The sequence below is a fragment of the Lycium barbarum genome, chromosome 12 (assembly GCF_019175385.1).
Source record: "Lycium barbarum isolate Lr01 chromosome 12, ASM1917538v2, whole genome shotgun sequence".
Lineage (NCBI taxonomy): Eukaryota > Viridiplantae > Streptophyta > Magnoliopsida > Solanales > Solanaceae > Lycium > Lycium barbarum.
Genome location: NC_083348.1, coordinates 93,543,019 through 93,563,033, shown reverse-complemented (window position 1 = coordinate 93,563,033; position 20,015 = coordinate 93,543,019). Strand labels below are relative to the sequence as shown.

The window sequence follows — 20,015 nt, the reverse complement described above, 5'->3', positions numbered from 1 at the left end:
ATTGTTTAAGCAAAAAAAGAAAAAAGAATGGCCTATTGGTACCAAAAACATAGTGCGGGACTTGGATGTTAAGACACACACACGTACATTACATTAGATGACCCAAAGTACTGAAGAGTTGGTGGTTGAAGCAAATGGGGAACATAAGGCAGTTGGAGAAATTAATTTAAGTTATCCACTTAAACATTGTTGCCTTGTCATTCCTCCTATCCACTATTCTTTTGCCAAGTCTTCACTCTCTTTTACGCTCACGTGTCACCTTCCCCTCAAAACCCTACAATTGTAATTAAGCCCAAGACTTCTTACATGGCATTAAAATAACATTAGCAGACATTAAAAGTCTTTGTCAAAAAAAGGAAAATATTTAGACAAAACCGTCTTTCTTCTTCTTCTTCTTCTGCCACAGTGTTCTTTTAGTTCAGAGTTCAAACCCAAGAACCAAGATTCTGTTTTGTGCAGCCGTTGTTAGGACAACCTTAACCCTAAAGTTTCCTTAATCTCTTGAGGAAGCACTTGGGGTACTATATTCACCAACAACCAGAAGGTAAAAGGTCAAAAATAGAACTTTTATGGAAATACAGCCTCGTGTATCCGACTTGGAATATTCTTGTTCCAGGTCAGCTCCCCCCACCACCTCTACTTTCATTATTTTGTTATGAGTTGTTTGCTAGCGCCTTAACATGCTAATACTCTCTACACACAGAGACTGACAACTCCAAGAGAATTACCTAGGAGCTTGATTTTTTTTTTTTTTTTGTGTATGTGTGTGTGTGTGTTAGATTTGAACATTGTGATCTTTTAGTGGTCAGCGGTTACCTTTGGGTTTTGTTACTTGGTTACTGTTATGTTATGGTTGACTAGTTTTTTTTTTTCTTTTTTCTTTTGAGTTTGGTAATCAATTTAGCAAGTCCCAAAGGTTTCTCGAAGATTAACTCTTGCAACTAAGCTGTTTAATTGACAAAAGAAAACTCAATTCTCTAACAAGCTTTGTATTATGAGTAATTGCCTATGATTTAATATTTTCAGGGTTTAAATAAACTTTCCAAATTTCTCCACTTTTTTTTTTTTTTTTTTTTTTTTCTGGTTTAATCTTTTGTGTTGGGAAAAAACAAGCAATAACCAAATTGCACGATGAGGTAACAATGGAAGAAATACCCAAGTCAAAACTTCTCACACTATTTGAATCAAGAGAAGACAATAAACACTAGCACAAATGGAAATGCGGACAACAAATACACCAACAACAAAATAGCAGAGCAGGCAAAGTAAATCAATTGCAAGAGACACCAAATTTACGTGGTAAAACCTCTTCAAGGGGAAGAGGAAACATCCACGGGTCCAAAAGCTCCACTATATCAAATGAGAGAGTTACAAAGTTCTCCAAAATGGCTACAATATGAATGCCAAATGCAGAGCAACAATAACAACAAGAACAACCATCAAACAAGAGAAAATTGGAAGAAAGTCACCCAAAAACGCAGCTACTGTTCACCGACGAAAATCTGGAGCTACGGGTCTCCAAATCCACCTCTGTTAGTTCCCAATCAAAGATTAAGATGAAAGGAACACGCTGTCCAAAAATTAGCTCAATCGCACAAGAAACGAAGCGGGAATCGACAAAACAAGTTGGCTGCACAAGCTGATTTTTAAGAAGAAAAATCTGCACTCACTCTCTCTATTTTTAGTTGAAAGGCTGCTCACTCTCTCTCTGTTACATGCCTCCAAATCAGACCTAATAGGTCTTTTAATGTATGGGCTGAAAAATATATGTGGGCTGGACCAAGTTGGGTATTTATTTTTCCACATACGAAGGGAAAAAGTCCAAAACCCAATAATTCTCCTCCTCCCGACGATGTGGAGGAGACTGCCATCTCGGCGATCATGCAACACTCTTCAAACTTCCCTCTTGGCAAAGCTTTAGTCATCATGTCTGAACCATTATCATCTGTGTGAATCTTTTCAAGTTGAAGCAACTCAGAATCTAACACATCTCTAATCTAATAGTATCTCACATCAATATGTTTTGACCTACCATGAAATGTTGAGTTTTTGCCAAGATGAATAGCACTTTGACTGTCACAGTAAAGCACATACCTCTCTTGAGCAAAGCCAAGTTCCTCCATAAATCTCTTCATCCAAAGCAACTCTTTACAAGCTTCAACGGCAGCTATAAGCTCAGCTTCTGTAGTAGATAGAGCAACACATTTTTGCAACCTAGATTGCCAAGACACAGCTTCCCTGCATAAGTAATCAAGTAGTCCGAAGTAGACTTACGAGTATCAACATCACCGGCCATATCTGAATCAGTGTAACTATAAAGAATAGGTTTTCCTGTCCCAAAACATAAACTCAGACTAGAAGTGCCACAAAGATATCTCATAATCCACTTCACAGCATTCCAATGCTCTCTTCCCGGATTAGAAAGAAAACGGCTGACAACACCAATGGCATGAGCAATATCAGGTCTTGTACAAATCATCGCATACATCAAATTGCCAACGGCTGAAGCATAAGAAATTTTCTTCATATCTTCCTTCTCACCATCACCGGAAGGACACTGCTTCGTGCTCAATTTGAAGTGCATAGCTAAAGGTGTTTTGACAACCTTAGCTTTATCCATGTTGAACCTGCGAAGTACTTTCTGAATGTGCTTTTCTTGTGATAACCACAACTTCTTGACCTTTCTGTCATGAACAAGTTGCATGCCAAGAATCTGCCTTGCTGGTCCCAAGTCTTTCATAGCAAAAGACTTATTCAACTCTTGCTTCAACTTCTGAATTCTACAAGCATTCTGACCAACAGTAAGCATGTCATCAACATACAACAATAGAATGATAAAGTCATCATCAGAGAATTTTTGCACAAAAATACAATGATCCGAAGAAGTCTTCTTGAAGCCCTGTTGACTTATAAAAGAACCAAACTTCCTGTACCATTGCCTGGTAGCTTGTTTTAAACCATACAAACTCTTCTTCAATTTGCAAACATAATTCTCTTTTCCCTTGACTTCAAAACCTTCTGGCTGCTCCATATAAATTTCTTCATCTAAGTCACCATGGAGAAAAGTAGTTTTAACTTCCATTTGGTCAACCTCTAAATCTAGACTTGCAGCCAAGCCCAGAGTAACCCGAATAGATGACATCTTCACAACTGGAGAAAAGATTTCATCAAAATCAACTCTCTTCTTTTGATTAAAGCCCTTTACAACCAATCTAGCCTTGTACCGTGGAACTGGGTTACTATCTTCATGTTTCACCCTCAAACCCACCTATTTTTCAAAGCTTTTTTGTCTTTAGGAAGCTTTACCAGATCAAGTGTATGATTATCATGCAAGGATTTAATCTCATCTTGCATAGCATCAAACCACCTTTCTTTTTCTTCACTATCCATGACCTCATCAAAACTTTCAGGTTCTCCCCCGTCAGTCAAGAGTACAAACTCATTGGGAGAATAACGAGATGAAGGTACTTTCTCTCTAATAGATCTTCTGAGAGAACTCTCTGGAGTATCAATAGCAGCTAGTTGCTGGCCAACCACATCATCTTCCACTGGAGCATCAACAATATCACGCTGGTCATTCTGAACATGATCACTATCTTCATTATCAACTTGATCTTTATTATTTTGAAGATTTTCTTCAGGTGCAATAGTCACAGGAACTGGATCAACATCAACTAAGCTCTCATTGCTCTAAGAATCAACCTTCTCAGCTTTGTCAAAATCTTCAATTGTCTGGTCTTCAAAGAACACAACATCACGGCTTCTAACAAGTTTCTTCTCAGTTGGATCATAGAAACGATAGCCAAATTCGTCTTGACCATAACCAATGAAGATACACTGCCTAGTTTTAACTTCCAGCTTTGACCTCTCATCCTTAGGAACATGCACAAAGGCCTTACACCCGAAGACTCAGATGAGCATAATGGACATCCTTACCAAACCAAACTCTATCAGGGACATCACCATCCAAAGCAACAGTAGGAGATAAATTAATAACATAAGCAGCAGTATTAAGTGCTTCAGCCCAAAAAGAATCTGGCAACTTAGCATCTAAAAGCAAACATCTAACCCTCTCAACTAGAGTTCTGTTCATCCTCTCTGCTAAACCATTAAACTGAGGAGTCTTTGGAGTAGTTTTTTGATGCCGAATACCCTGCTGTCTACAATAATTATCAAAAGGACCAATATATTCACCACCGTTGTCTGAGCGGATGCATTTTAGTTTCTTCCTTGTCTGTCTCTCAACCAAGGCCTGAAAAGCCTTGAACACATCAAGTATTTGATCCTTGGACTTCAAAGGAAATACCCAGAGTTTGCGAGAGTGATCATCAATAAAAGTCACAAAGTAAAGTGCACCAACACGAGAGCTTACTTTAAAAGGACCACACAAATCAGAATGTACCAACTCCAGCAAATCATGCTTTCTTGAAGGCGAATGACTTTGAAAGGAAACTCTTTTCTGTTTTCCGGCTAAGCAATGAACACATTTTTTTACTGTTTCAAAGAAATGAACACACCTCTTTAACTTTGCTTGTTTCACTCCAGAAAATAAATTCTTCTTAGCCAAGTTATCAATCCCTTCTCGCTCATACGACTCAGCCTTCTATGCCATAACTCTGATGAAGTATCATTCTCCACCAAATTTATTGAGTCACAACAAATGGAGCCCTGAAATAAGTACAAGTCAGATATCTTGTTACCTCGAGCCACAATCATTGAACCTTTAAGAAGCTTTCACTGGCCACCACTAATGGTTTGATCATAACCCTCATCATCAAGGTTTCCTACAGAAATCAAATTCAGACGAACATCTGGAGCATGCTTGACATTGTTAAGAACCAACCTCGAACCATTCTTACTTTTCAAGCAAACTGTGCTAATACCAAATACCTCAACCTCGCTATCATTGCCCATTCGTAACATTCGAAAATTACCTGGAGTATAAGAAGAAAATAATTCATTCTTTGGCGTGACATGAGAAGTGGCACCTGAATCCACAAACCGGGTAGACTCACCACAAACAAGATTGATATCATTTTTACCACAAGTAACAAGATCATTTTCAGCAACAATAGCAACACGATTTTTATTATCGCCTTCTTTCTTTTGCTTTTTCTGGTCTCTCTTAAACTTGTAGCAATGTTTCTTGATGTGCCCTTTCAAGTCACATGTAAGATTCTTGTACCTGGAGTATCTTGACTTGCTTCTACTTTTACCTCTGTCATTTTGACCTCTGAAACTGCCTCTCCCTTTGTCTTCGGTAATCAAAACATCGGAGTGTAACCCTTTGTCTTCGGTAATCAAAACATCGGAGTGTAAAGATGAAGAAGACGAAGCTTGAGATCTTCTTCTCATCTCTTCATTCAAAACACCACTCTTAGCATATTCCATAGTTACACCATCACTGGGAGCAAAATTAGTCAAAGAAACTCTAAGGGTTTCCTAAGAGTGGCAAAGTATTAAGAAGCCAAATTCCTTGTATTTCTTCATTAAACTTGACACCCATTCCAGATAACTGATTAAGGACACCCTGAAAATCATTTATATGATCAGAAATAGGAATGCCCTTTTTGTATCTAATATTCATCAATTATTTCAGTAGGAACAACCTATTATTGCCAGTCTTGGAAGCATAAAGTGTCTCGAGCTTTTCCCACAAGCTTTTAGCATTTGTCTCATTCACAATATGATTTCGAGCATTATCTTCAACCCATTGCCTAATATAGCCACAAATCTGTAAGTGCTCAAATTCTCAATCCTCATCTTCAATAGACTCGGGTTTCTTAGAAGCGAACACAGGTAAATGCAATTTCTTGACAAATAGAAGATCTTTCATCTTGCTTTTCCAAATATGATAATTATGCCATTTAAACAAACCATCTTGCTCATATTTGCCTCCATTTAAACAAACCACATTGGTAGCTGGAAAGAAAAAAAAGCTACTTATAAGAAGTTGGATACTCTTAATGATGTGAGGCCTTTTGGGGAAAATCGTGCGGACTAGGCCCAAAGCGGACAATATCACATCATGTTAAGAGTATCTTTGGGCCGTTTTAGCCCAACAACTAGTACCAGAGCCCATGATTTGGCGGGATGAGTACGAAGATGGCAGAGTGTGGCGTGGGGCCCGGCTTAGTGCCTTTGCTCGTCTATGGACCGGTTTACAATCTTTACCCGTAGTTTTGAAGACGCATACACAACCTTTGGGATTTAGTGACCGTAAATACTCTGACAGTGTGAGTGGCACACAGACATGTTGAATCGCTGATCCGTGGTATGATATGAGCCACGTAGAACTTAGTTCGAGGGGGAGATTGTTGGATGTGCGAACAAAGTACCACATTGGTAGCTGGAAAGAAAAAAAAGCTACTTATAAGAAGTTGGATACTCTTAATGATGTGAGGTCTTTTGGGGAAAACCGTGCAGGCTTGGCCCAAAGCGGACAATATCACATCATGTTAAGAGTATCTTTGGACTGTTTTAGCCCAACATTTTGTTGTGAGGTGCCAAAGGCGTGTTTTTTTATGAGGTACAGCGTTGCCTACTAGCAATATCACACCAAATTTTGGGTAATCTGACAAATGTTAAAAACATTCTTTTGTGTTAGATTGATTAATCTTCATTTAGCAAATAAAAGGAAATTAATACAAACTGGATGCTTTTTTCTTGGTTTTGAAGGACGAAATGGGAAATAATAGGAAGTCTTCACTATGGCAAAAGTTGGTCTGTTTTCCACGGATGATCTTTCGCTGGGGAGTTGTCCAGCAGAACCTGGACTGAAATTGGTCTGTGATGTTAAAGATTGTGTTTTGTTTGTCATACAAGTTAGAATGATGTTTGTGATTTCAGTCCTTAATAAGGTCTTTTTCTCTCTATGACTCGGCTTTCTAAGTGAGCATCAAACACGCGTCGCAAATTTACTATCCAGTAGTAAAATTGATTTGACGAAACGTGAAAGAATTTGGTATCTGTTGATCACTAATTGCAAATATTATTGCCTTTAAGAATGTAAAAAAATGAACTGGCCATCCACGGCCTCTTTTTTTTTTTTTTTTTTCTTTTTTTCTTTTTTCAACTTGGAATTCTGTGTATCAGTTAGAATAGTAGGGCATAATGGTGGAAAAAGATCCATATAGGCGATATCTACTAGTGAGGAAAATGATTTATTCTTGTTAGAGAACTTCTAATATTATTGTATTTATTATGATTACTTTTCTTTATATACATTTAATTTATTTTTCACTTTTATTGTTTTGTATGATGATTTTTGATAACCTTATTTGGTATGATGATAACGTGAGTTGAGCTTAAATGGAGAAGTGGGGATTCATATAGTCAAGTTGGGATTGAGCGTAATAGTTGTCGTTGTTCCTATGAAATGATGGAAATAATCTCTATAGATGGAAAATGGTAGGAGTTCTAACTTCTACTTATCCAAAAAAAGAAAGTGGAAGAATTCTAATTTCTTTTCCCTATTTATGATCTATCTAGCCTATAATTGAGTACGCCATTTCTGAATTATTCACGTGGATACCCGCATATACAACCGATTGACCCAATGGGAGCTGGGGAAGAGAGCACTCCTGCAAAGTCTTCAAAGCCGGCTTCAACTCAGGTTCCTTTCCTTCTCTTTCTTTTTTTTGTCTGTTTACGGCTAATAAGTCATTAAACATGTGTTATTCTTTCTCTCGGTCTCTCTGTGAGTATTAATGTATGTGTTGGCTCATTGCTCATGAGTTTTCTAATGTTTGATCAGGAGACACCAACTGCACCTACATATTCTGATTGGTCAAGCTCCATGCAGGTTGTTATTAAGCTCCATAATGATTAAGCCAATCACATGAATGCTGATGGATAGTTTTTTAGTTTTCTAGTCTTTCAAGTACTAATTTTCTTTTCCTGTGTAGGCTTATTATAGTGCTGGAGCTACTCCTCCCTTCTTTGCTTCACCTGTTGCGTCTCCTGCTCCCCACCCATACTTGTGGGGAGGTCAGGTAATTGATTTTTCCGTTCCTGATTTATTTGTTCTTTTATTAGCTATCACACAACCTCAGAACTTGCCGTACTGCTTTCTCTGATCACCTTCTCATATTTCAGCACCCTCTTATGCCTCCTTATGGGACTCCAGTCCCATATCCAGCTTTATATCCTCCTGCCGGAGTTTATGCTCATCCTAATATGGCCACGGTAATCAAGCTTATCGGTAATTTATTCTTATCAATTTGAAAGTGATGAAAGCACAAGTCACCTCTTCTTCCCAAATTGAAAATACAAATCTACAGTTCATGTTAATACTTCTGTTCATGTGTTTTTCAGCAGACTCCAAATACTGCGCAGGCAAATCCTGAATCAGATGGTAAGGGGCCAGAAGTAAAGGATCGGAATTCTAGCAAAAAGTTAAAGGCCAGTTCTGGTGGCAAGGCAGGCGACAGTGGGAAAGTTACTTCGGGTTCTGGAAATGATGGTGCCACACAAAGGTCTGTTTATGAATCATATTTCTGTAAATTCTTCTTTTTGGATCAGTCATGCATCTGATTATTATATTTTTTCTTGAACAGTGATGAAAGCAGAAGTGAAGGTACATCGGATACAAATGATGAAAATGATAACCATGTGAGTATTCAGATCAATCTAACCAACTATTTTCTTTATTTACATACTATGGAGATCACGAGCCTCAATTTTATTCTTACCTTGTCCTGTAATTTGATCATATGTCATCTCCCAGGAATTTGCTGCAAACAAGAAGGGAAGCTTTGATCAGATGCTTGCAGATGGTAACTTCTGTGAACTTGCATCTTGATTCTGTCCTTGTTATTACCAAAAAATAACTAAGTTTCTTAAGTCTGGCAATTATCAGGAGCCAATGCACAGAATAATCCTGCAACAGCGAATTACCCGACTTCCATACATGGAAATCCTGTCACTGTGCCTGTAACTAACCTAAATGTTGGAATGGATGTGTGGAATGCATCATCTGGAGCGATCAAAGTACAGCCAAATGCGACCGGTCAAGTTATAGGTCATGAAGGAAGGATGAATGATCAGTGGATTCAGGTACATTTTCTTTTCTTTAGCTCTTTTCACTCACTGAAATCAGTACTGTCGTTTTTTACCAGATCAGTTTGTGTATTCTGTCCTTCAAATTCGCCAGTCTACCTGCTTGTCTGTTAAAAAGCACGTAGATCTAGTAGCAGATGGTATTAGTGAAGGTGGAATATCTTCTCTCATTACACTAATTTTCTGTGTATCTTGATTCTTAACACAGAGAGTTCCATCATTATGTTGCAAATGAAATGGCTAAAAAGACTAATTTGTGAAGAAAGATCACAACCTGGAGAAAGTTATGAAAGCATCCAAAACTCTGATTTTACAAGGCTTCGGGTGTTTTGGTTGGTCCAAATACAGCTGAGACTTATAATACGCCAGAAAACTCCTTAAGAAGTGAAGATATGCCTGTTTTATTATTGATCGGATAAAATTACCTGTTTGTAGATTCAATTTTCTAGTCTAGTTTACTGCAAGAAAAAATCTAACCCTTCATATGGTTTGAAAAGGGATTATAAAACTGAACTTCCTTATATCATTAGTTCTTTTTTTTTTAATTACATATGGGGAAATGGGGAAGGGGATTACGACGTGGGGATTCGAACCCTCACCAACAAGGTGAAAGTTCAGGTAGCCAACCAACTGAGCTACTTGATCCCTATTATATCATTAGTTCTTAAACATACTTCCATCTTGATAGTTATGTATTTCTGGATAAATCAGCATCTTATACTATTTTAAAGTTCATGGTTCTACTTTATAACACCACCTCCACCCCCCAAAAAAAAGTTCATGCTAATTCAAGTAGTTCAATAAATTTAACATACAAAAACACAACTTACGTTCCACATTCCCTTCATTTTTGTGTGCAAGAGGAAGTACATGGGTTATAGCCTTGTTATCATCGTTTTTCTGTTTCTTTTGTCGATAGATTTCATTATAACCCTCTCTTTGACAGGACGAGCGTGAACTTAAAAGGCAAAAGAGAAAGCAATCTAATAGAGAGTCAGCTAGGAGGTCAAGGCTACGCAAGCAGGTATGAGTTATTTTTTGTAGATAACGTTACTCTTTCCATCTTTTACCAGTCAGAGTTGACTGCATGTCTTTTATTATGAGCTTGTAAAGATTCTTCTCTGTATGGATTTAGATTAGGGGTGGCAAATGTGCGATTTGAGCTAAATTTGGACGGGTCAAAACGGGTTGAATCAATAACTGGGTCATTGCCCAACCCTGCCTAAAGTTTACTTCGGCTAAGATGGGTTGGGTCACATTGGCTAAACAATGGGTCGTAACTCAACCCGTCCAACTTGCCTTTTGGTAACACCTACATTTATTAGCTAATAACTCTATTCTTCTTTATAAGCAAAAGAGTTATTTCGATCTTCCTGAGATATTGATTAACAATAACTCCTCCTGAAATTTACCAATTTTTTTTTCTTTTGTAACTTTCACATTTAATTAGTCCAATAATTAGTTGTAGAAAAAATTGCACAAAAATTAGTACCACTCAAAAGCTACATGGTTTATACTTCATTGAGAAATCTGAAGACTTTCTCAATAGATGAGAAGTCTTCAGGTTTTTATTCATAGGAAAATTTGACAGTGACTTTTATTACTTCATACAAAAATTTAAAGATGATTTTGAGTTACTTCAACTGAAAAGTTTGAAAATGACGACATATTTTAGATATATTATAAATTGATAACTAATGAAGTGATGAATTTTTTTTACAGTAGGCCTCCCACTTTTTTTATATTTTTATCTCTGTCTATTCGATTTTTTAATTATTTTCTAGTTCAAAAGACCGTACAAAATATTAATCATCCTTTCCAGAGTAAATATTTTATGAGCAAAACTACTTGTCCCAGGAAAAGACAAAAGTTGCAAATTGGAAATTAAGAAACAACATGAAATGCAACTAAAAAGAAAAGAAAGATAAATACAGTACCACTTTCTAAAAAGAAAAAGAAAAAAGAGAGGATAAACTGCACAACCAAACCTAACAACTAAACTTCTCAAAGTAAAAAAGAGTGTATAATTCCCTATAAAAGCGATTGCAACTCTGGACTTGCACATGCTAATTCACGGGTTGAATTTGGGCCGAGTCACGGGTCAATTTGGGCTATTAGCTGTATAACGGGTTAGCTTTTTGGCATTGCCCATCATAGCCCATCGGACAAATAGCTCCAATCCGTTAATTTGTGGGCGGGTTAGGGTTTTTTGGGTCAATTTTGCCATCCCTAATTTAGACTCAGATATCTGATTTCAAACAGAGGTTCCAAATTTATTTCTAACAAAATAAAAACAGCTCTTAAACACAATGATGGGTCTACATCACTGTGACGCTTAAGATCATCCTTTTTGCGCCATCAAACGGCACATTGATTTTCTTGCATTTTCGTCTAGCCACATAAACCTAAACTGATGCGTCAAGTTCCTTGTTTCATCCAAATCCTCAATGTCTTGTGATGATGAATTTTTCTAGTTGATTGAAACACATTTGTGTCACCTTTATGAAATGGTCTCCAGCACCTAAGAATATGGGAATGCAATTCGATTTGATATCTGCATATCATGCTCTAATCTGCGGATAGAGTGTTTTAAGGCCCTAGTAACTGTAACTTCCTTTCTTAGTGTTTTTTTTTTCCCCCCTGAAAGAACAAGATCTTATGTCTCTCTATTGTTTCAATTTATAAAGACAATGGACAGCACATGAGAGAAATTCAGTGGATGGTATGTACCAAAAATGGAATATAATGTGAAAAAGCAACAGGTGTTGCATTCATATCAAATGTCAAATAAAACAAACCACTTATAGACAGTCTCCCTTAAACCACCGTCCGCTTGAAGGCTGATAACCTATTATCAAAAGTATGTCTGTCCCAGCTATCTCCCAACCCTTTCCAAAGAGAATCTTATATCAAATCCTAGTACAGCCTCTTTTATGACCGTTGATCAATAATATCCCAAGAATCAAGATGCTGTTACTTTGCTTAAAAGTACCAACATTACATTCTTACAAGTTCTGAGAACTGGAAAACAATATGCAGCTTTATGTTACCTCTCACCTTATAGATTTAATTGTTAATTATGATTACTGATCCCTTTTAATGTGAAACTGTTTCCTGATATTCCTAGCCAAGACATACTGTGTATTGTAAGGAGTAATAAGTATCATATTTGGGAGTCATGGTTCGGTAAATGCAGCCTCTGATGTAGAATATACCCTCCTCTAACTATCAGATAATATCTTGAAAACACCTTTTAGCCCTCGAGTTCCTTAGAACAGTTTGAACCAGAAAACTATTAACTGACAAATTAAAGACATGCATATGATCTGGATGCACTGATAACAATGAATTTGATGGGTTTAATTGAATGTGAAGTGGATAGAAGCATAAAAACCCATTATAATTTCTCGTGGACTGGGGATTGCTGCATAACTTAGGTGTATCCAACCAAAAGGATAAAAGGGAAAAATATAGGGGCAATATAAATTCACCCAGATGCAGTAGTCAGCTACTGTTTTCTCCTAATGATAGTTATTAGTTAAATTAAATAGGAACAGGAAGTGATGGTATGTGTCATCAAATTATTGCCAAGAAACCGAGGAAATGGCTGCTTTTCATTTTAGTGGAAACTCTGAAAAAGAAAGAACAGAAATCTTGTTTTGATTAGAAGTTTAGCAAACAGATTCTGCTGTGAACGGATAAGCCACTATCTTATTTGGACTGAGGAGGAAGACTCACCTACATTCTGTGCATACACCGAGATTAGTAGATGAATTGGAACCATGGCGAATGTGTTACTTCCATTATAAGATAGGATCCATGGAGTAACAACTGGTGACTAAGAGCCTGTTCCTAGCGGTTTTGAGGCCAAAAGCGTTTTTTTTTTTTTTTTTTGTGAAAAAGCACTTTATTTTTTTTGGATATTTGAGGTGTTTGGCCATTTATTAAAATTGCTTTTCAGTAGAAGCAGAAGCAATTTTTCTGCGTTTGGGAAGAAGCAGAAATTTCTGCTTCTTGAAAAAAGCAGAAGCAGAAGCAGATAATTATTTTTTTCAAGACAAAAATATCCCTACCATAAATACATATTTATTCAGTATATCCCTCATTAATCCATTAATTTTTAACTAATAATTCTTTGTGTTGAATTTTAATTTGTGGAATGATTTTGAATTTTATTTTGGTTGTAGTTTTCGAGTATATTTAAATCATCGTGTTGATATTATATCAATATTTAATATTTGTTTTTTATTCATCTATGTATTATATTAATTAAAACATTTAATATGTACTTTTAAATTTTAATTAAATAAAAGTAAAAACTTTTCATAATAGATATTCAAAATAGTAAACGTTTATTGATACTTGTCTCAAGAATTTTTTATGAAGAGTAGCCAAACACAATCTGCTTATTAAAAGCAATCAAAAGTACTTTTCAAATGAATTAGCCAAACACAAACTGTTTCTCACCAAAAATACTTTTTTGAAAAAAGCACTTCTCAAATTAAGCAATTTTAGCCGCTAGGCCAAACAGGCTCTGAGTGTAAAAATTCTGCCCGTGCACATGAAGCTTGTAACTTGGCTAGGGGCGGAGTAGAGTATCGTTTTATAGGTTCGGCGTAATCTAGTACGTTTGGCCAAAACCTTGTATTTGTGTTGAGAAATTTACTTAATATCTATAAATAATTTATCCCGAACCTAGTAAACTGTTTTTTCTAGATTCCAGAACCCATAGGCACAAACCCTGTATTTGTGTTAAGAAATTCTATCCCGAACCCAGTTAGCTGCTTTTTCTAGAATTCAGAACCCATAGACACAATATTCTTGATCCGTCTTTATTATTCACCCCACACAAAATTCTTGACAGCAAACAAGCCGGTTTTAGCTCTTAAACATGTATGTGTGGTTTGCTTGTTTGCTTGCTCCAATTTCTGGGGAACCCAAAATGTGCTCTAAATTTCTGTTAGATCTTCTGACAATCATGTATTATGTTCCGTATTTTTGCAGGCAGAGTGTGAAGAGCTACAACGTAGAGTAGAAGCTTTGAGCAATGAGAATCATTCACTCAAAGATGAGCTCCAACGGCTCTCTGAGGAATGTGAGAAGCTTACCTCAGAGAATAATTCGATAAAGGTACTTAATACCTTCTTAAGTATCCCTCCTAACTGCTTATCCTCCTTGATTTTCCCTCAAGTATCCTTTTCATGTCCATCCCCTTTATCCTTTCCCTCCTTTACCGTGCCACCTTGTAAGGATAATTCAGTGGTGCTTCTTGAATAGCTTTTTGTTATAATTAATGAGAGACAATTAATTATATGATGGAGAAAGATGGAAGTACTGATATTTGCTGGAATTTGATGTAAACAGGAAGAGTTAACGCGATGGTGCGGACCAGATGCTGTGTCTAAGCTAGAGAGCAATGGTAATGCTGCACGCGTTCAATCTAATGTTGAGGAAGCTAGTTAAGGAAAAACTGGAAAAGCCAGGACTGAGTAGGTGATTTTAGTTACAAGTGCTCACAAATATTTCAGGAGCCTAAAGAATTCATTACTTCTAGGTGCAGCAGAATGAGAAATGTTTGTTGTCCTACTAACCTATACCCTTTAACCCCTTTCTGAGTGTGACTGTAACATCTGACATCTGAGTCTGTAAACTTGTTTTAAAATTAACTAAAATAACTGGAATATTGTAAACTCAGAAGTCTTCAAGTGACCTTGGAATTTTACCTTCATGTTATCCTATTCTTGGCTATCTTTGAAGTCTCTTACAGGGAATATGGATGAAGTTTTATCAAGTATCAAATGAATACTGCTTTTCTGGTAGGTTATGTAGTTGTGCCAATCAATAGTTTATAAATTAAGCTAGTTGTAATACTTATAAGTGATTTGGTTGTGTTAATGTTTTTTCATTGCCTGGTGCCAGTATAGGTAAACTGAAGTCGATAAAAAACAAAATGATTTTTCTTAGTATCGGCAGGCTCATTCCCAAAATTCAAAAGGAGGAGCGAAATAGTGGAGGAAATAAGATCTCTTGACCTCTTACAATTTAAATAGATCTTTTCAGATTTTTTATGTGTTTTTTTTTTTCAGATCTTTTATGTATAAAAAATGAAGATCTCTTGCAAAAAGATCATAAAATTAAAAAAAAAAGTTTGTATAGGGTTAAAAAATCATTTCTTCCGAACTAGTGGCAAGTCACTGTACTGCTTCTAATCGCTTATCAGCAGTCGGTTTATCGGCATCTACCTGATTTGACTATACATAAGTTTAGCTTTATCTTTTCATGAGATTTCTCGAATAACTCATAAATTGTGCTCATCTATTACTTCTTTGGTTTCAAACTATGTAGCATAGTTTGAAATTTGAATCATCGTAGAATATATTATTTTGAAATTTGAATCATCGTAGAATATATTATTTTGAAATTTATATTATTAAATATGTCATAATATTTGTATGATCATAAAATTATTTGAACTTGTGGCTTCAAACATGCCATAGATATCAAACATTTATAAAAATTTGACAAAGATAAAAAATGCAAAATTAGTTGTTTTTAAATCTAACAGTTCAAAAAAAATAAAATGTAACAGTACATATGTCAAATAATCTATAACAGAGAACTCAATAAGTAGTTGAACGTTGGGGGAGAAATTATTTTTTAGCCCTTTATAAAAAAGTTTTAGTTTTATGATCCTCTCAGAAGAGATCTTCAATTTTTACACGTAAGAGGTCTGAAAAAGTTATTTTCTTCTATTCAAATTGTAAGAGGGCAAGAGATCTCATTTCTTCAAAAGTTTGCGATGTATCCATTCAAATTAACAGTGAGAGTTACAAATTGCAATTATCCACTAATTAGAGACACCAACCTGAGACTTGAAATTAAGCTACAAAATTACAGAAGATAGATATACCAGGCTACCAGCACAACTGGAGAAAACGAAAAAAGACCATTCAACTTCTTAAACTTTCTTTTGAGTTTTCATCTGTTGTTATATGCTACTCCCAACCCCTAAAACTGAACCATACAGCTAAAGATCCAAATCACTGCTTATTACAACTACAGTAGTTTATGGTTAGTTTATTTTTACTATTATAAACATCTACAAGATGACGTGGCCACTAAGGGCCTATCATGCCAACAAAGCAACATCTCTGCTTGTCTCTTTGCCACGTGGATCTCCTAACCTGTACCCTTCCCAACAAGCAATCCTCAAAATTCGAAAAAAGAGAAACTAGAACAGAGAACACAATTAGTAGTTGAACATGGCGATATATCCTTTCAAATTAACAGTGAAAGAGTTACACAAATTAAGCTACAAAATTACAAAAGATATATAGTACCAACACATTTGGAGGAAGAAAAAAAAAACAAAAAAGACCACACGACCTCTTAACTTTCTTTTGAGTTTTATCTGCTGTTATAACTACACCCAACCCCTATAACTGAACCATACAGCTAAAGATCCCAAATCACTGCTATTATTATTACAACTACAGTACTAGTTTAGGGTTAGTTTTATTACTATTATAAACACCTCCAAGCTGACGTGGCTACTAGTGCCCTATCATGCCAACACAGCAACATCTCAGCTTGTCTCTTTGCCACGTGGAATCCCCTAACCTGTACCCTCCCCAACAAACAATCTGCTTGAAAATCAGCAAACTGACTTAACCCCACTGGCCGGAATCCAGCGGCCACCATCGCATCCTTCCAAGAACCACCCCCACCTCGCCGCCCTACAGCAGCCACCATATCAACTATCTTAGGAAACAACACAAAATTCTCAATTTTCCTCATCCAATCACTGCAATTCCCACCACTTATATTTGCAGCTTCAAGTGATTCCAATAACGTGGAGTAAAATTCAAGCCCGTCAATCACTGTTTGCCTAAACGACAACCCACCGTATCCCATCAGCCCTTCACTGTCCACATGTACCACCACGTTAGGTGATATACGACGAAGATCGTTTATAAAACCTGACCCGACCCGTTTAAAGATAGCGGGTGATAAAAGTACTGCTGTCTTCTCCCCTTCCATGAACTTTATTGCTTTGAATGATAACAACTCAAATGTACGGATTAGAACAAAATCAATTTCGAACCCGATGTTAAGTTCACGTGCAAATTGGTTTAAATTTTCTCTAATTAACCTTGATTCAACAGCGTATTCTTCAGGAACTAGAGCGGTTATTCGGAGAACTGGTACGTTGGATTTGCGACCCTCGGCTTTGTCTGCTAACTCTTTCATGAAGGAAGCCCAGTGACCACCTAGTCCGATATCGAAATCGATGACGTGGACTAACATCGAGCCGTCAACTGCTTCAAGCACGGCTTGGTTAGCCGTAAAGCTGGAGAACATAGGTATAGGGGAGATATTTGAGAATATTTTGTATGATTTGATTGTTTGAATCACGTCTGATGAGCTTGATGGACGAGTTTGTCGGGTTGACCCGGCGAGTTGAGCTTGAAGTGCTTCCTTGAAGTAAAAGGCAGCTCGTTGAAGAGGTTTCCCAACAGCAGATCGTAGCCGTTGATTGAGCCGTGCCAGTATCACATGTGCGAGTTGAAAAGCGTTAGTTTCGAAACACTCAGCGAAACGAATGAGTTCATCCACGTAATCAAATCCCACGTTGTTGTTGTTGTTGTTGTTGTTGTTCCAGCTCTGGTGGATATCATGAGATAGATCAAGGGCGTTAATGAAACTTCCCTGAGGGCTAACGAAGTGTTGAGGGAAAGTGCTATCAGTGAAAGAAAAATCAGGGCTAGTGAAGTGAGTTGAGTCAGCTGAGAATTCGGAGAGATTATGGAACTGAGTCAGCGACTCGGTTTGGGTGAGGGTTAGTTGAGGGTTAGTTTTTGAAAGTGAAGCAGAATCGTCGTGTAAGCCAAGTTCTCTCATCAAAGAATCCCAATCTTCGAAGTTGCTTAGAACATGATCACCTAACTGAAGAGGATCTTCGAAATCGGGGTTTGTTGTGATATGCGCCTTTTCGACGATAGGGCTAGGACTACGACGGAGTTCGAGGACTGATTTGGGTTCGTAGCACAAATTAGGGCCGTTGGTGGTGGCCGGAAAAGTAGCGTTACGGAGGTTATTGTTGTTGTTGTTGTTGCTGCTGCTAATCAATGGTTTAGAACTCACGTTGTCATTAGTGGAAAAGGGCACTTTCATTTCTCTGAAAAAAGGAGAAATCTGTTGGTAGCCGTACCCAAAGTTTCTAAAAGACTATGTAATCACTAACAAGAATTTTAGTGTTTTGTTTTTGCGTGAGGGGTTTTAGTGTATGGTGTCTCTATGCTTTAATAGAAGGGAAGACCACTTTGTGGGGGTGTTTTTTTTTTTTTAGCTTTCTCTCTACTTTCCTCTACTTTCCTCAATGGCTCGGAAAACTTTGGGAAAATGGAGGCTTTTTGGTTGATTGTTGCCTTTTTATCTTTGCGTGCGTGCGGGCCTAATTGCATGGGAGTTTCCTTTTGGGGATGGGTAATGCCATGCATGGATATATAGTATGTAGGGGTATACAGGAGGAACATGCAAGACACGAACATGAAAGTGATTGATTTTAATCTTTATGTAGGATAAGAGTCGTGAAGGTGAAGTATCATAATTGTGTACCAGAAAGAAAGAAGAGAAAAAAGAATGCTTTTGTATACTTTTCCTAACACTTTATTAGCACACCTATTACTTGCGTCCAAACTTCCAATGTAATAGCATACAATTAGATACTATAGAACTTTATACTGTAATCTGTATTAGTATTATACTGCGTTTAACACTCTTACCTTTTTAACCGGTCTAAAAACAATAACACACTTTTATATTTACTACACCCTCCATCTATGTGACGATATTTGACTACGCATAGAGTTTAAGAAGGAAAGAAAAAGTTCTAAAATTTGTGACTCAAAACAAGCCTTAGATATATATTTGTGTAGTTGTAAATCATTAAGGGTAAAAGGTGAGTTTTAAAGTTAAACTGTTTCTAAATATAAAAAAAAAAAAAAAGTAACATTCTTTTTTAGACAGACTAAAAAGGAAAGTGTGTCACATAAAATATTTTTTCTTAATGAGATGATTTATAACCAAACAAATATCTTTGACTTGTGTTAGATTCACAAATCACAAGTTAAAAAAAATATTATTTTATTCTTAAACTTTGTGTTTAGTCAAACAACTTCACAAAATTTGTGGCGGAGACTCTCTATGTTGCATGCATTTTATGTGAAGGTAATGTTTACTATTTGGAGAATTATTCAACTTTTCTTTTTGATAAATTTTCCTAAATTCTCTTTATGAATTATTAACTATGTTAACTAATTATAAGTAGTATCTTTCATGTAATTTTTAAATACGTGAATCTCGTTTTAAAAGTTGAAGAATCTACACACAAAATAATGTATATCGAAAATATGGTTTTCTGAACCAGATCAAACGCCAAACCTCTTCATATAAATTATTAGGACAGAGGAACTGTACATATATTGGCTTTCTCATAAGAACATCATTTTGCAAGTTGAGGATAACGTGAGTAGTTTAGCACGTTGAGGATCCCAGTAAGTGATTAATTTCCTTTAAATTAACTTGGATACCTAACTTGCGGTTTTGATTTATTTGTTTCTAGATAAGACCTTCAGGATCTTAAGGGTTCATAAACATATTGATTCAGTCAAGAAGAGGAGTATTCAGTCTAACCTATTCTGCTGGATGTCCCAATTAAGTCATCTATCTTTGTTCTGCAATCAATCTCAGATCCACCTATTTAAAAAAAGTCAAATTTCGCACCAATCTAATTGCTTAGAAGGTTCAAGATCCTTGAATTATCAGAAGTAGGGTTATTCGAACATATGACGCAATGACGAAGCATATCTACGTTACTAGAAAGTCGAATATTAGGAACGAAGGCTATGTGCAATGCATGTCAAATTAACCTGATTTTTTTATAGTGTACTTGT

General features: G+C 36.5%; 2 protein-coding genes across 9 annotated transcripts; one reads left to right on the top strand and one right to left on the bottom strand.

Moving 5' to 3' along the window:
- Window positions 1-217: 217 nt before the first annotated feature.
- On the top strand, window positions 218-14,798 carry LOC132621719 (G-box-binding factor 1-like). Of its 8 annotated transcripts, none has more exons than XM_060336082.1 (13): window positions 219-616; window positions 6,679-6,785; window positions 7,492-7,615; window positions 7,757-7,804; window positions 7,908-7,994; window positions 8,098-8,187; window positions 8,317-8,477; window positions 8,559-8,613; window positions 8,729-8,777; window positions 8,846-9,057; window positions 10,007-10,084; window positions 14,065-14,190; window positions 14,425-14,798. In XM_060336082.1, exons 3-13 carry the CDS (start codon window positions 7,559-7,561, stop codon window positions 14,521-14,523), a joined length of 1,062 nt encoding a protein of 353 aa, XP_060192065.1. In that variant the 5' UTR covers window positions 219-616; window positions 6,679-6,785; window positions 7,492-7,558; the 3' UTR covers window positions 14,524-14,798. The 8 variants fall into 8 exon arrangements, with proteins under 8 accessions (XP_060192070.1, XP_060192065.1, XP_060192067.1 ...); XM_060336083.1 differs by lacking the exon at window positions 219-616 and adding an exon at window positions 704-6,569; XM_060336084.1 differs by lacking the exon at window positions 6,679-6,785 and having other exon boundaries at window positions 220-616; window positions 8,320-8,477.
- Window positions 14,799-16,313: 1,515 nt separating this feature from the next.
- On the bottom strand, window positions 16,314-18,528 carry LOC132621813 (scarecrow-like protein 15). Its single transcript, XM_060336256.1, has one exon. The coding sequence runs from the start codon at window positions 18,232-18,234 to the stop codon at window positions 16,585-16,587; it is 1,650 nt and encodes a 549-aa protein (XP_060192239.1). The 5' UTR covers window positions 18,235-18,528; the 3' UTR covers window positions 16,314-16,584.
- Window positions 18,529-20,015: the final 1,487 nt, after the last annotated feature.